The 12,681-nt window shown below is 60.6% G+C and overlaps 1 protein-coding gene across 2 annotated transcripts in view; it reads left to right on the top strand.

Moving 5' to 3' along the window:
* Positions 1 to 10,393, top strand: part of LETM1 (leucine zipper and EF-hand containing transmembrane protein 1) — a 34,720-nt gene extending 24,327 nt beyond the window's left edge. Inside the window, exons 8-15 of one of the 2 annotated variants that reach the window (XM_074320263.1) lie at positions 513 to 644; positions 940 to 1,095; positions 1,645 to 1,779; positions 4,528 to 4,662; positions 6,031 to 6,221; positions 6,922 to 7,060; positions 7,905 to 8,099; positions 8,191 to 10,393. In XM_074320263.1, coding sequence (XP_074176364.1) covers positions 513 to 644; positions 940 to 1,095; positions 1,645 to 1,779; positions 4,528 to 4,662; positions 6,031 to 6,221; positions 6,922 to 7,060; positions 7,905 to 8,057 — 1,041 coding nt within the window. In that variant the 3' untranslated portion in view covers positions 8,058 to 8,099; positions 8,191 to 10,393. Of the gene's footprint in view, positions 1 to 512; positions 645 to 939; positions 1,096 to 1,644; positions 1,780 to 4,527; positions 4,663 to 6,030; positions 6,222 to 6,921; positions 7,061 to 7,904 lie in introns of both variants that reach the window. The other variant, XM_074320261.1, reaches the window with a different exon arrangement.
* Positions 10,394 to 12,681: the final 2,288 nt, after the last annotated feature.

Below are 12,681 nucleotides of genomic sequence, written 5' to 3'. Positions count from 1 at the left end.
TTTGTTCCTATTTTTACAGTTCCTTCTCATCTCATCCTTTGTCCTGTGCCCAGACATTGTCAGAGCCTTTGTCCTGTGCCCAGACATTGTCAGGGTCTTTTTGGTCAGTTTGAACACTGTCTTTCAACACTAAAATAGCCTGAAACAGTGCCTGACCCACAGTAGATGTGTAAAACCTTGAATGTGGAATGAGTTCCCAAACAGCACCTTCAGAGTTCTGTGCCATTTTTAAGTGAAGAGCTTTGCTAGCAGGGAACCTGGCCATCCCTCCCAGGGTCCCGTGCCCTGAAGCCTGGCATCCGCGGCACCGATTCTCCGTCTTTTGGCGGCTCGGGTGAGATTGACTCATGAAACGCAGCAGTAATGAACCTGGTAGAGCTTGAGAATGCATCCCAGTGACTCCAGCCCAGTCTGCCCATCCACCCCTTCCCCCACCAGACCAGGAGCCCTCGCCCAGGTCCCAGGGGTGGGCGGGACAGGCCGCGTGAGTCTGGCTCTTGAACCCCCTCCAGTGGCTGGAGCTGCACCTGCACCAGGAGATCCCGACATCACTACTCATCCTGTCCCGGGCCATGTACCTGCCAGACACCCTGTCACCCGCCGACCAGCTCAAGTCCACGCTGCAGACTCTCCCGGAGATTGTGGTACGCGCTGCCTGCCGGGAGACCCCTCGCTCCTGGGGGGAGGGGCCGTGGAAGCACACGTCCCCAGCCACGGGCACCTGCCCCCGCCCCCAGCTCTCCATTCCCTCGCGTCTGCCCTTTCTCAGAATAACGAGGACGCCTGTGGTCCAAGTGCAAGGTGACCCTCGGGTGCCCTGTCTGGTTGGGTCCCAGCAGTGCGCCCGTTGCCTGTGGCAGCCCCGGTGGTGATGACAGTTGGCCGTGGGCAGGGGCTGCGGGACTGTGTGCCAGCTGCTCACAGGCATCTCCCCTGCAGGCGAAGGAGGCGCAGGTGAAGGTGGCCGAGGTGGAGGGTGAGCAGGTGGATAACAAGGCGAAGCTGGAGGCCACGCTGCAGGCGGAGGCGGCCATCCAGCAGGAGCTCCGCGAGCAGCAGCTGCAGGAGCGCTCGGAGGCAGCGGCCGCGGCCGCGGTAGGTGGCTCTGCGGCCTGGGGCCGGCGCTGGGGGCTGTGCCGCTCCACCTGCCTTCCTCCTGCAATGGTCTGGGTGCAGGCATGCGGGGGGCCGGCGTGTGAGCTGGACAACTCTCCTTGGTCCGGGGGCCAGTCTACACAGGGGGGCAGCTTCGACCCCGTCCAGGCTGTGGGGTGCTCCCGCGCCTGGCACTTGTGCCCACAAGGTGTTCAGTCCGTGAGTCACAGGGTAGCTGCATTCAGCCGTCAGGAAAATGAGACGCTGGGATTTGTAGGGGCTGCGGGTGACCTGGTGAACTTTGGGGCACAGCTGCGTGAGCAGTGTGGCTGCACCTGGTCCTCGGAGCACCCCACTGGGGAGTCCTGCAGGGAGGCCTGCGGAAGGCGGGTCACCGCTGCCGCTGGGTAGGCTTTTACACACCGCGACCGGCACCCAGCAGGCTTGTTCACACTGCCCTCTGGCCAGTGGCACATGTGTGCTGGTGTTGATGCCTCGGGGGTTCTGGTGTGATGTGTGGTGCTGAGCCGCAGCCGTCTTATGTTCCAGAAGGAAATGCAGCTGGAAGTGGTGGCAGAAGCTACCCCTGGGCAGCCAGCGGCGGAGCTACAGCCGGAAGTGGCCGACGTGATCTTGCCGTCAGAGTCCCTGAAGGACACAGCCCCCATCCTGGAGGGCGTGAAGGTACCTGATGCCTGAGCATTCCCAGGAGGGAGGCAGCTCCGAGCTGAGCAGGAGGGATGAGGAGGGTGAGGCCGCCGGTCTGAGATGCTCCTGGGAGGCCTGGGGTGAGAGGGGCCGGTCTCGGACCTGCGCGCCTGGAAAGGGGAGGTGACGCAGCGGGAGGGGATGCAGGTGTGGCTCCCCCACAGAGGCCTCTGTTCCCTTCCCAGTAGCCCTGGCTCAGGCGCCCTCCACACCCCTATCCTGTGATGTGGGGATGCTCGTGTCCAGTGGCCTCGCTGTCCTGGGGTAGCCGCTCCCCGGGGAGCACGCCTTCTGTCTGGAACTCCCAGTGGGCCTGGTACAGGGGGCACACTGTACAGAGCGTGTGGGACACATTGGGGGAGGAGGTGTCTACCAGCCAGATGGCCATGTCCACTCGGCACCTGGAGTGGGAGAGACCCGGGCAGCACATTTATGTCGGGACTCTGAGCAATGTCATGGCGGGGCCACCCATGAGGCGAGTGTGTGGACACCTTGATGGACGGTGTGTGTCCAGAGGAGGGTGTGCTGAGGGCCAGGTGGATGGCCTGAGGATTGACCCCTGATGGGCAGCCTGTGGGTGTCAGTGGCCTTGGCAGGGGCAGTTGTGGAGCGGAGGCAGGAGGTAAAGCCACACTGCAGGGGCCTGGGACGACCGGGATGCCCGCGTGCTCCAGGTCCTTACTCTGCGAGGGTCCACACTGTTCACAGAAGAGAGAAAGCGCCCAGATGGGGGCTTATGCCAGAGGTGGGCTGTGGCCCTCAGAAGCAGTGTGTCGGGAAGGGTGGGGCAGTGGTGAGGTGTGGCACCACCAGCCTTGTGGGGTGGCTTTTGGACCCCGGCGTTGCTTCACTCCACTGGTGGCCTTGAGGCCCATGGGGAGGCCAGGCCACTCCTGAGACAGCCCAGGGGACAGATGGAAGTGAACACATGGCATTACTGGTGCATTGAGGCCAGGAGGAAGGGGGTCCCGGCAGCCTGACCGAGCGGGTGGGACAGGGGGTCCCGCAGCCTGACCGAGCGGGTGGGGCAAGGGGTCCCAGCAGCCTGGCCGAGCCGGTGGGAAGGGCGTCCCAGCAGCCCGGCCGAGCTGGACATGAAGGCTGACCTGAGAGGGATCGTGGATTGAGACACAGGGTCATTTTTAAAGTAGTGTGGGGCTGGGGTAGGACAGCTGAGTAGGTGGAGACTGGTGGGGCCCACGGAGGGTGTTCTGGGAGAAGGGGCACCTGTCAGTGAGTAGGGCCAGGTGGTTGGCCGTCTTCCGTTTCCAGTGGGTTCAAGACTCAGATGTGAAAGGACATGAAGAACTAGCAGAACTTATGAACTAAGGATGCCACAAATTGGTCAGCAAGAAACACCTATGGAAAATGGGAGTGAAGAGCTAGGGTGCATTGAAGAGGCACCAGAGAGTGGGAGCGGAGGTGGCCTCGTGCCTGTGGGCCTGTCTCAGTACTGGCCCAGAGCCTGAGTGGCTTGCTCCAGTAAGGACATTGGGTTTGTAGCTGAAAAGTTCCCACAGAGCAGCCCAGGCCCCATGGCTTCCCACGGAAGTTACTGGTGGCCCCCTGCGCAGAAGACACCCTTGCAGTGCTGTACTCTTGGCAGAAAGTCTGAGAGCAGGGACTGTCCCAGCTTCTGAGCTGGGGACTCCCTGATGCAAAGCCAGGTAGGCACAGAAATCAGCAGGGCCTCGTAAGCACAGGGGTGAGAGCTCTGCCCAGACTTTTGGCGAATCAAATGCAGCTGGAACAAGGTTGATGCTAGCATGACTTCCTGGGGCTTTTCAAGGGAATAAAAACATCAGTCAGTGTAATGACTGTATTAACAGACTCGGGAGAAAACCTGTGTTAGACCATCTCAGCAGGTGTGGGAAAAGCACTATTTCTAATAAGAAAAGTCAGCAGAGCGGGGTTAGGGGTGGTTCTGAACCCTGTAGGAACGGGGCACGCTGGCACAGCCGCCCGCTCTCAGCAGGGAAGGGACACAGAACGGTGCAGGTCGGGAAGCAGTGAGGGGACCGTTGGCAGTGGTGTGGACACCTGGGAATCAGCCGTGCTTCCCTGCGTTGCAGGTGTGTGAACAGGAATTGGGAATTTTAAAAGCGTCCCATTTACAGTAGTGTCGAAACAAGGAGGCTGTAGGGGATAGATGTGAGCTAGACGTGCTGGACCTGTGCACTGAGCGCTGTCAGTGGTGCTGAGGTCAACCAGAGCTGAGCCAGTGCAGAGACGTGTGCACTGTGGGTGGGGGGCTGTCCTCAGCTGCCCTTAGACCCGGGACCCTCAAGGTCCCAGCAGCCTCTCTGTTGAAATTCACGACATTATTCTGAAATGTACATGGAAATTCAAAGGACCTAAAAGAGCCAAGGTGGTGGTGAGGAGGTCGGCCTGTGCACTCAGTGAGGTGGCTCTCAACGCGTAGGGGACACACTGTAGCACGGGGGTCGGGGTCAGGGGTCAGGCAGATGCCGTGTGCGCGTGCGTCCAGTTCCAGCAACAAACTAGTCTCGCGAGGGAAGGCAGGTTGGTGGGAGGCAGGGACACGTGGCACGACGAGGCGTCGAGGTGACAGCTGTCTCACAAGTGTCCATGTGTCAGATGACACATCCACGGCGCACTCCTTCAGAGACGACAGGAAGTTGGCCTCGCGCAGCAGAGACCCCGCCGCGTACACTGGACAACCTGTGCAGGTGATTCCCACCAGGTGTGGTGTTTTCTTCCCAGGAGGAGGAAATAACCAAGGAGGAAATTGACATGCTCAGTGATGCTTGTTCGAAACTGAAGGAGCAGAAGTCATCCCTGACGAAGGAGAAGGAGGAGCTGGAGCTGCTGAAAGGGGACGTGCAGGAGTACAGCGAGGTGGGGCGCGGGGCGCGGGGTGCGGGCGCCCGGGGAGGGCGCGGGGTGTGGGGTGCGGGCGCCCGGGGAGGGCGTGGCGTGTGGGGTGCGGGCGCCCGGGCGTGGGGTGCGGCGCCCGGGAGGTGTGGGGTGTGGGTGCGGGCGCCGGGAGGCGTGGGGTGCGGGGTGTGGGGTGCGGCGCCGGGAGGCGTGGGGTGCAGGCGCCCGGGAGGCGTGGTGCGGGCGCCGGGAGGCGTGGTGCGGCGCCCGGGAGGCGTGGCGTGTGGGGTGCGGGCGCCCGGGAGGCGTGGTGCGGGCGCCCGGGGAGGGCGTGGGGTGCGGGCGCCCGGGGAGGGCGTGGGGTGCGGGCGCCCGGGGAGGGTGTGGGGTGCGGGCGCCCGGGGGCGTGGCGTGTGGCTGGCATCGTGTACAGCGCCCTGGGGACATGGGTGCAGGTGCCCAGGGGTGTGGGGTGTGGCCCCCGGGGCAGCATGAGGCTTGCTCCTGAGACCATGACTGCAAAGACAGTGGGTCGGCCATCGTCAGACCTGGGGTACCAGTGCACCTCCATCAAATATGTAATAAGCCAGCCAGGGGCGATTTGAGAGAAAACTGCCTTCTTAGTAAGTTTATTCTTTAACTGCCTGCAGCCATCGTATTGGGTCACTTTCTCCTGGAAGCTGGCCTGTCACCCTGCAGATGACAAACATCTGTCTTTTTTAGTTTCTAAACACGTGAAGGTATCAGGTGAAGGTACCTGGTCACTTGATAAGTGAAACCTTGTTTTCATTTATGAGTCTCCGAAAGAGACTCCTTTTAGTTAGTCATTTTTTTTTTTTTTTAAGGAAAACATGTCTTTTCTGATTATAAATATTACTCCCTAATCTGATTTAGAAGAACTATGTTTTCACAGCTCTGTTGGGAAAAGATGACTAATTTTGAGACTGGTAAAAATAATTTGCCATTTTCTAAACTTACTTCTGGCAAGCCTCTTGATCTGTGGGTCCTGTCAGAAGTCGGGTTTATCAGATGCTCTCGGCCTTTTCCTCGTCCCTGCCCTGCCCCCACCCTCCCTGTGAGGTTCGCTTCTGGGGAACAGCTGGCTTGGAATTGAAGGCGACACCATTGCTTGATTCTGTCATCTAGTCCCTTATTTTAAAGAAAACATGAAGAGAGGTGGAGCTCAGAACAGATTCCATGTCCTTTGCCACAAAACGTTAGAAATTGCAAAAATGAGCACATTTGTGTGCTGGAGACTAATGCACTGCACGGGGTACAGCCTGGGGCGTCTCATGCTCAGGACACTGGTTTGGAGTAATTTAATTACAGGGCAAGCTTCACAGTCAGGTTGGCTTTGAAGACAGTCTTTTTACAACTAAATTTCATTAGGACTTGCAAGAGATCAAGAAGGAACTTTCAAAGACTGGCAAAGAAATGGACGTGGAAGAATCTAAAGCCAGCAAGAGGCTGACCAAGAGGGTGCAGCAAATGATCAGCCAGATAGATGGGCTGCTCACGCAGCTGGAGGCCGACCAGGAGGCCGGCAGGCTGGGCCCGGCCGCTCCGGGCTCCCCCGCGGGGTGAGTGCGTGCCTTTCTGACTCAGGTGCCGCTCTCGGCTGCGGTGCCCAGCTTCCCCTTGCGTTTTCCTGCCAGCTCTGAGTCCCCCTCCCCATACGCACTGCCATGCTATGTCTGCCTTCAGCCATATCGCTCCCCAGGCAGCTGGCTCGCTGCCATTCCAGACTGCATGTCGGCTCATAGCCAGCCCCCCCCCAGAAGCCATGTGCCCTCTGACCTCAGCCACACTCAGCTCCACTTTCCTCATAGTTAGGATCCCTCTCTTGCCTCCTCCCTCTTCCTGAACCCCAACACACAGGCCCTCCGTAATGAACCCCATGCTGGGCCGGGCCACCTCTGCACTGGTGTGTCCCAGATCCTGGGGGGAGGTCGGCCGCAGCTGTGGGGTGAATGAAACCACCCACCAGGCGGTAGGTAGTGACTGACACTCCGTGCTCCTGGGGGCAGGCCCTTCACCCCCAGACGAGGTCGGCGTCTCCTGCTGTGCCCCGTGGTCTCATGCTGACCATGTGCCCCAGGCTTGAGGAACACCGCTCAGTGAGCACGGGCAGCTACAGGGCTGGCTGGGGCTGCACACACAGGATTCAGGACCCAGCGCCGGTGCCTACTGTGTCCCCAGGGGAGGGGCTAAGGGAGGCCTGAGGGCGGGGCTGAGCTGGGGGTGCAGGCCAGCCGTGCCACATGCAGGCTGTCCCCCCAGGGAGACTGTCATCAGTGTCACTGAGCTCATCAGCGCCATGAAGCAAATCAAGCACATTCCAGAAAACAAGCTCGTCAGCCTGGCTGCAGCACTGGACGAGAATAAGGATGGCAAGATCAACATTGACGACCTTGTGAAGGTGGGTGATGTGGCCCCGTCAGGGCTGGCGGGCTCACCCAGGCACTTTTCTGCACACGCCTCCACCCGTGAGGCCCCGTGGCCTGGTCTCGGCCCTCACTCTGCACACAAATGAAGCGCAGTGTAGTGAGAATGTCCCTTTGGAACAGGTCACCTGCTTTATGACAGGACACGGGGGCCTTGGCTGGGTCTGGTGATGAGGTGGCTGGGGTGTGCAGACCCCCAGGGTTGAGGTGTGCCTTGCTGTCCTCAGAGCCGGGCGTGGGGGCCGCCTGAGGTGACCCTGAAGGCAGCACTTGGGTCCCTGGTGCCAGGCGGCTTGGGATGGGAGTGTGCTAGTCTGCAAAGGGCGTGCCTTCACAGGTGTTTCTAATGGCTCCCATCGGGAAGCTGGCTAGTGGGTTTTCACACACTCACCAGACTGTCTGCTTAATTCTGTTCAGTGGGAAGTGAGGTACTCACCGAGCGTTGTCACCTGGCCAGCAGCACAGGCTGGTAGGGCCGAGCCCATGTCACCTGTACCTTCCCAGGGGCCCGCGCCCTGCCCTCTACCTGGGGGCCTCTGTCCAGGGCCGCCGCTGGCCCCCCAGGGATGTGGCCTGCAGCCTTGCTGTGCTGTCGGCCACCTGTCACAGTCTTTCCTGCAGCCCAGGCTCCTGGTAGCTTGGAACCTGGCCTGGGGCTTTGGGGCCTATTGGCCCCCTGGGGTGGAGGGTTCTGGTACGCTGAGGAGCAGGGCAGGGGGACCCCCGGCTGGACAGTGGAGCGTGCGAGTGCCAGTGGCCGTCTCAGCCTGGTGGCCCAGGAGACGGGGCCCGAGCTCCCTGTCCCTTCCCTGTGTGTAGGTGATCGAGCTGGTGGACAAAGAAGACGTACACGTCTCCACCAGCCAGGTGGCCGAGATTGTGGCGACGCTGGGGAAAGAGGAGAAGGTGGAGGAGAAGGAGAAGAAGGAGAAGGCCAAGGAGAAGAAGGAGGCTGCCGAGGTGAAGGCTTAGCCGCCCGCCACTGCCTCCGGCCACCGCACTGATTGCTCTGAGGTGATTCTTACTGACAAACCTACTATTTTGTCTGGAATAAATCAGAAACTTCCGTAATCAAGTAATTTTTAATTTTCATCATTCCATGAAGATCCAATCAGTCTGGAAGGCCCGAGCCCCTCCAGGGAATGTGTCTGCGTTCGCACCGTGGCGGCCACAGCGGCCCCCTGGCTCACAGATGGGCTCGGGCCCACGCCCTGCTGGTGCCCCAGGAGGAGAGGACCGGCCGCCTGGACGCCCAGCACGCCCCCCTCAGCCCTAGAGAAGACACTGAGTCTGCCGACGCGGCTTCCTGAAGGCGTGGCAGTAGGAGCGGCCGTGCTCATTGCCTGTCCCATCAGTAACCATGGAGGAAACGTCCGTTGATGGCACCAAAACCTCTGCAAAATCAGTGTCTCGTGCACATTTCCTGTTCTCTGTGTATCAGCTTTGTTGATTTCCCTTTGATTTTCACCTTGCTAAGTAGTTACCAGTAGTTTCACCTGCCAGTCTGCCTGACTGGTGAGTGCCAGCAGTGTCAAGTATGGCGTGAGAGAGATGAGGGAAGCCCTCACAGATAAAGCACTTTATGTCTGAGTGATTCATTGTGCTGTTGAGGCTTTTAGAACGTTTCCTAATCTGCATTGTCCCCACTTCATTGCCCTGTGGATGGTTGGAGGGGCCCGGGACTGGCGTGTCCACGTGCCCACGGCCCTTTCGGCCCAGCCCCTCCAGCACGAGCAGGCAGCTGACTGTTCCCGGTGCTGTGGGGGGTGCCTCACGGGGCTTTCAGAAGTGTAGGCACCTGGCCGCCTGGGGCCTCTGCTCTGTCTGACCCACAAGAACATTCTTTTAGGAGATTCCAAACATAGGAATGGAAGATGTAGGAACAGAGGGGCCAGATTAGCCAGGACTTGGAAATGAGAGCTGCTGAATTACTTGAAACTTGCTCGGCTGTTGAGGAAGAAACTTGACAAAACAGGAATAGGATTTTGTGCTCTGAGGTTAAACCTCTGCTCAGTAACAGTTGGGTTGTTATTTGAGCAGTAGCCTCTAGATGCTTCCTGGGTACTCACGAGCTGTCGCACATATTTCTGTGGCCGGATTTGCAGCTGTAGACAGCTTGCTTGTGAGCTCTGCCCGTGTGCCCTCAACGGTGGCCTTCATTCTGGGGAGCGGTGTGCTGGGCCCAGTCGGGGTGCACGGCTCAGCCCTGCCCTCACCCTCGCTGCCTTTGCCGGGTGCCCTGCCTGCCCAGTGCTGCTGTCACTGCTGAACGCAGCTGCCCTCCTGCTCTGGAATCGCCCTCCCGGTCATCTGCCACATGGGGATGCCACCAGCCCAGTGCTGTTGGGGCTTTGTGCATACACATGGCACCAGCTGCCAGCGGGCACCTTCAGTGTTTGTGATGTGGGCAACTGTCTGCGATAGGCTCCCCGCTTCATTTGTCTTCACTTTTACTGTTGCAGCTGAAGCTAGGGTCCAGGTGCACGTGTGATAAGTGATGGGCCCAGAAATGAGGCTCGTGTGACAAGGTGTTTGACAGGCAGTTGTGCTTGGACCACCCTTGCCATCAGGAGTGCCCTCTTTGTGCCCGCCTGAAAATGAACCGGGAATCCTTAGCACGTGTCCCCTCATGCGCTCCACTATACGCCGTTTTTCAGTAGAGATTCAGGAAATTGGCACAGGGCTTCCAGAGTCGTTTTGGATGGAGTATGAAAATCCAGACTTTTAAAAATGAAGGCACTTTGTAATTTTTGAAGAGTGATCTCCAGCCAGTAGTTCTCACAGTGGAGCCCTGGGGTGGCACCGGCGGGGCGGCACCTCCGGGACCCTGTGCAGTGCGGGCTGTTTCCACACGTCCTCCAAGGGTCCGAGCCAGCTCCCCCGAGTCTCTGTCCTGGGTTTACACATGTAACCACCTTTTTTAGAAATAATGTTTTTATTGAAATATCAAATGAATGTTCTGTAACAGCTTAAAGTCAGATTTCTAAAGTGTGACACATCACAAGCCAAGGTGGAAAATGTCACGATTGTCTGAGGGTCTGCCTTTGTGACAGCGGTATGGCCTGGGGCCTGGGTCTGGCCTTGCAGCAGATGGGCTTGGTGAGTGGGCCGTGGGTCTGGATGTGCTGCGTGAGGCCAGAGTCGGGGACCCTCACCTTCCGGAGGTCACGCCCTGGCCTCAGGAGTCATCTTGTTCTGTGACACTGCCCTCCTCGTCCCCCGTCACACTGTACCCAGACTGATCCGTGTGCTGGTGACTAGACACCCAGTTTGATGTAAGGAGGTTTAATAAAGCGCTATCTTGATGACCTGTCGCCATGCAATGAATTATTTGTCCAGGTGAGGTGGCCACTGCCTAACCAGGCTCTCCCCAGCGCAGCGCTCAGTGCACGCCTTGGGCCAGTGATCCCAGGGGAAGCCAGTCCCTGGGCGGCAGTGCTAGGACCCTGGCCGAGGGGTCACCCAGGAGAGCGCAGGTCTGTTCTGGAAAACAGGGCCCCTGGGGGCAGGGACAGTGCTGCCCACTGGCGGTGGCCTCTGCGACCTGAGGGGGCCAGCCCACCTCTCCCCCAGCCCACATGCCTGGGCTCTGAAGGCGTGGCCTCCCTGCGGGAGACCTGAGGCCTGGCTGGGAAGGTGGGCAGGGAAGCACGGGATCCCAGCAGCAGGACAGGCACCAAGTGGTCTCCCCATCCTCCCAGGCCCTCGGGACAGACCGCCCCACCCCAGCCTAGCCCAGGATGTCCAGCCTGGCTCAGGTGGCCTCACCCCTGCGTTGGCACCGGGCTCCTCTCTTGCTGAGTCCTGACACTGCCTGAGGGACTGCTCTCCTATGTCCCATCTGTCCCTGAGACACCTTGGTCACTGTCCCCCTCTCTCCACAGGTCTTGAGGGTGCAGGTGTGGCCTGAGGCCTTGCCTTCCCCTGCCTGGCCCCGGGACCTGAGGTGTCCACCCCACCTCATGGTGGTGTCCCCAGCAGGCACCCAGATCCTTCATGTGGACCATACGTCCGCTATGGGTCTGTTCTCAAGCCAGACCCTGGGAGTTGGTGGCCGGGCACAGGTGCTGTGTGAGCCTGCGGGCAGCTGGGGGTCTGCAGCAGACACCCCAAGACATGAGGCCATGTGAATACGCGTTCAGAAGGCCACATAAAGGCCCCAGGGCTCCGGGGAGGCTGACTCTGGTGGGGCAGGGTTCACCTGCCCGGGTGGGGGCTGAGGTCCAGGGCACACAGCAGCCATCCTGAAGGGGCAAAACGAATATCGAAACAGCCAAGAGCTGATTGTAAACAAAACCCAGGCACCTGCAGTGATGCTCAGGAAGAGAAAAGTTAGTCTGCCTCCGCACGTGGAGGTCATCACACCAATGTCGCACTGAAAACAGGTGAGTGAAAGAGTTAGGTGCTACCCTGTCTTCTCAGGAGACAATTAGGCCGTCAGAAGCTCTCTCTGGAGAATTACAGCTGACAGACGGCAAAAACGCTGGGCTCAACCCCCCTCCCTGCCCCGCAGCGCCCCTGGCGCCCTGGTCTGGGGGCGGGGCGCTGGGTGAGAGCGACTGGCCTGTGCCCAGGCACTGCCCCACCCCCACCGCCACCCCCGGGCAGCTTCCCGCCCCAGACGCCCAGCCAGGAAAGTCTGGCCAGCCCCACAGGACACAGCTGTCCCCCTCAGAGCTACCAGCAGAGGGAGCGAGGGCAGGGGCTCTTCCAGACCAGACACTGAGGAGGCAGCCAGATGGGGTCCCGATTTAAAACATCCGGCAACCGCTGTGGGGAGATTGAGGACGTTCCACTCGGGCGGGAAGCGCACGTTTCACGTGCGGTGACGCCCCCCTGAAGACCTTGGGGCCGAGACCTGGGCATTGGCGCCCGAGTGTGTTCACACACGCAGCTGGGGACTGGACGAGGGCGTGGAGCTGGTGTCCATCCTAGCGGGGTAGGCGGGCGGCCGTCACAGGCTGGGAACAAGGAGGGAGCAGACGAGCCATCCCAGGCGGTGAAGGGACCGAGGAACACGAGGACAGGCCTGGAGGTGGAGCTGGGCAGGCGGGGGGCGGGGCCGCGGGAGGAGGTGGAGCCGGGCAGGTGAGGGGCGGGGAGGCTCGGGACCGAGCAGCTCATGACTGTCTGTCCGGCGCCCCAACCTGCCAGCCTGCGGCTGTCCGGATCGACCCGGCCAGCGCCCAGCCGACGTCTCCGTCCGGCGTCCCTAGAGGCCGCTCCCCCGCCCCCGCGCCTCCAGCCACCAGACCCCGCGGTGTTCCGAGTGCGCACGCACCTGGGGGCCCAGGCGGCGGCGCGGGAGACCGGGCGCAGCGGAGAGGCAGCGCGGCCGACGCTAGAGGGCGCCCCCGGCCCGCACTCCGCCTGCCCGCCACGCTGTCCCTCCAGGCTCAGGCCTTCGTTGGCCTCCCTCGCCCTCTCCCGCATTGTCGCCGCGTCCCCAGAGCTCTGGACACAAACACGGGGTCTCTAGCAGGCTGGATGGGGTGGGGGGTCGAGAGCTTGGGGCACGGGGCGAAAGCGCTTCCCTGAGTGGGGTCAAAGTATTGAGCAGCATCTGTTACAGGCCCCAGAAACGCCCCTCACCTGG

The sequence above is a fragment of the Rhinolophus sinicus genome, linkage group LG02 (assembly GCF_036562045.2).
Source record: "Rhinolophus sinicus isolate RSC01 linkage group LG02, ASM3656204v1, whole genome shotgun sequence".
Taxonomy (NCBI): Eukaryota; Metazoa; Chordata; class Mammalia; order Chiroptera; family Rhinolophidae; genus Rhinolophus; species Rhinolophus sinicus.
The sequence above is the reverse complement of the archived record's forward strand: the minus strand, read 5'-3'. Positions and strand labels throughout refer to the sequence as shown.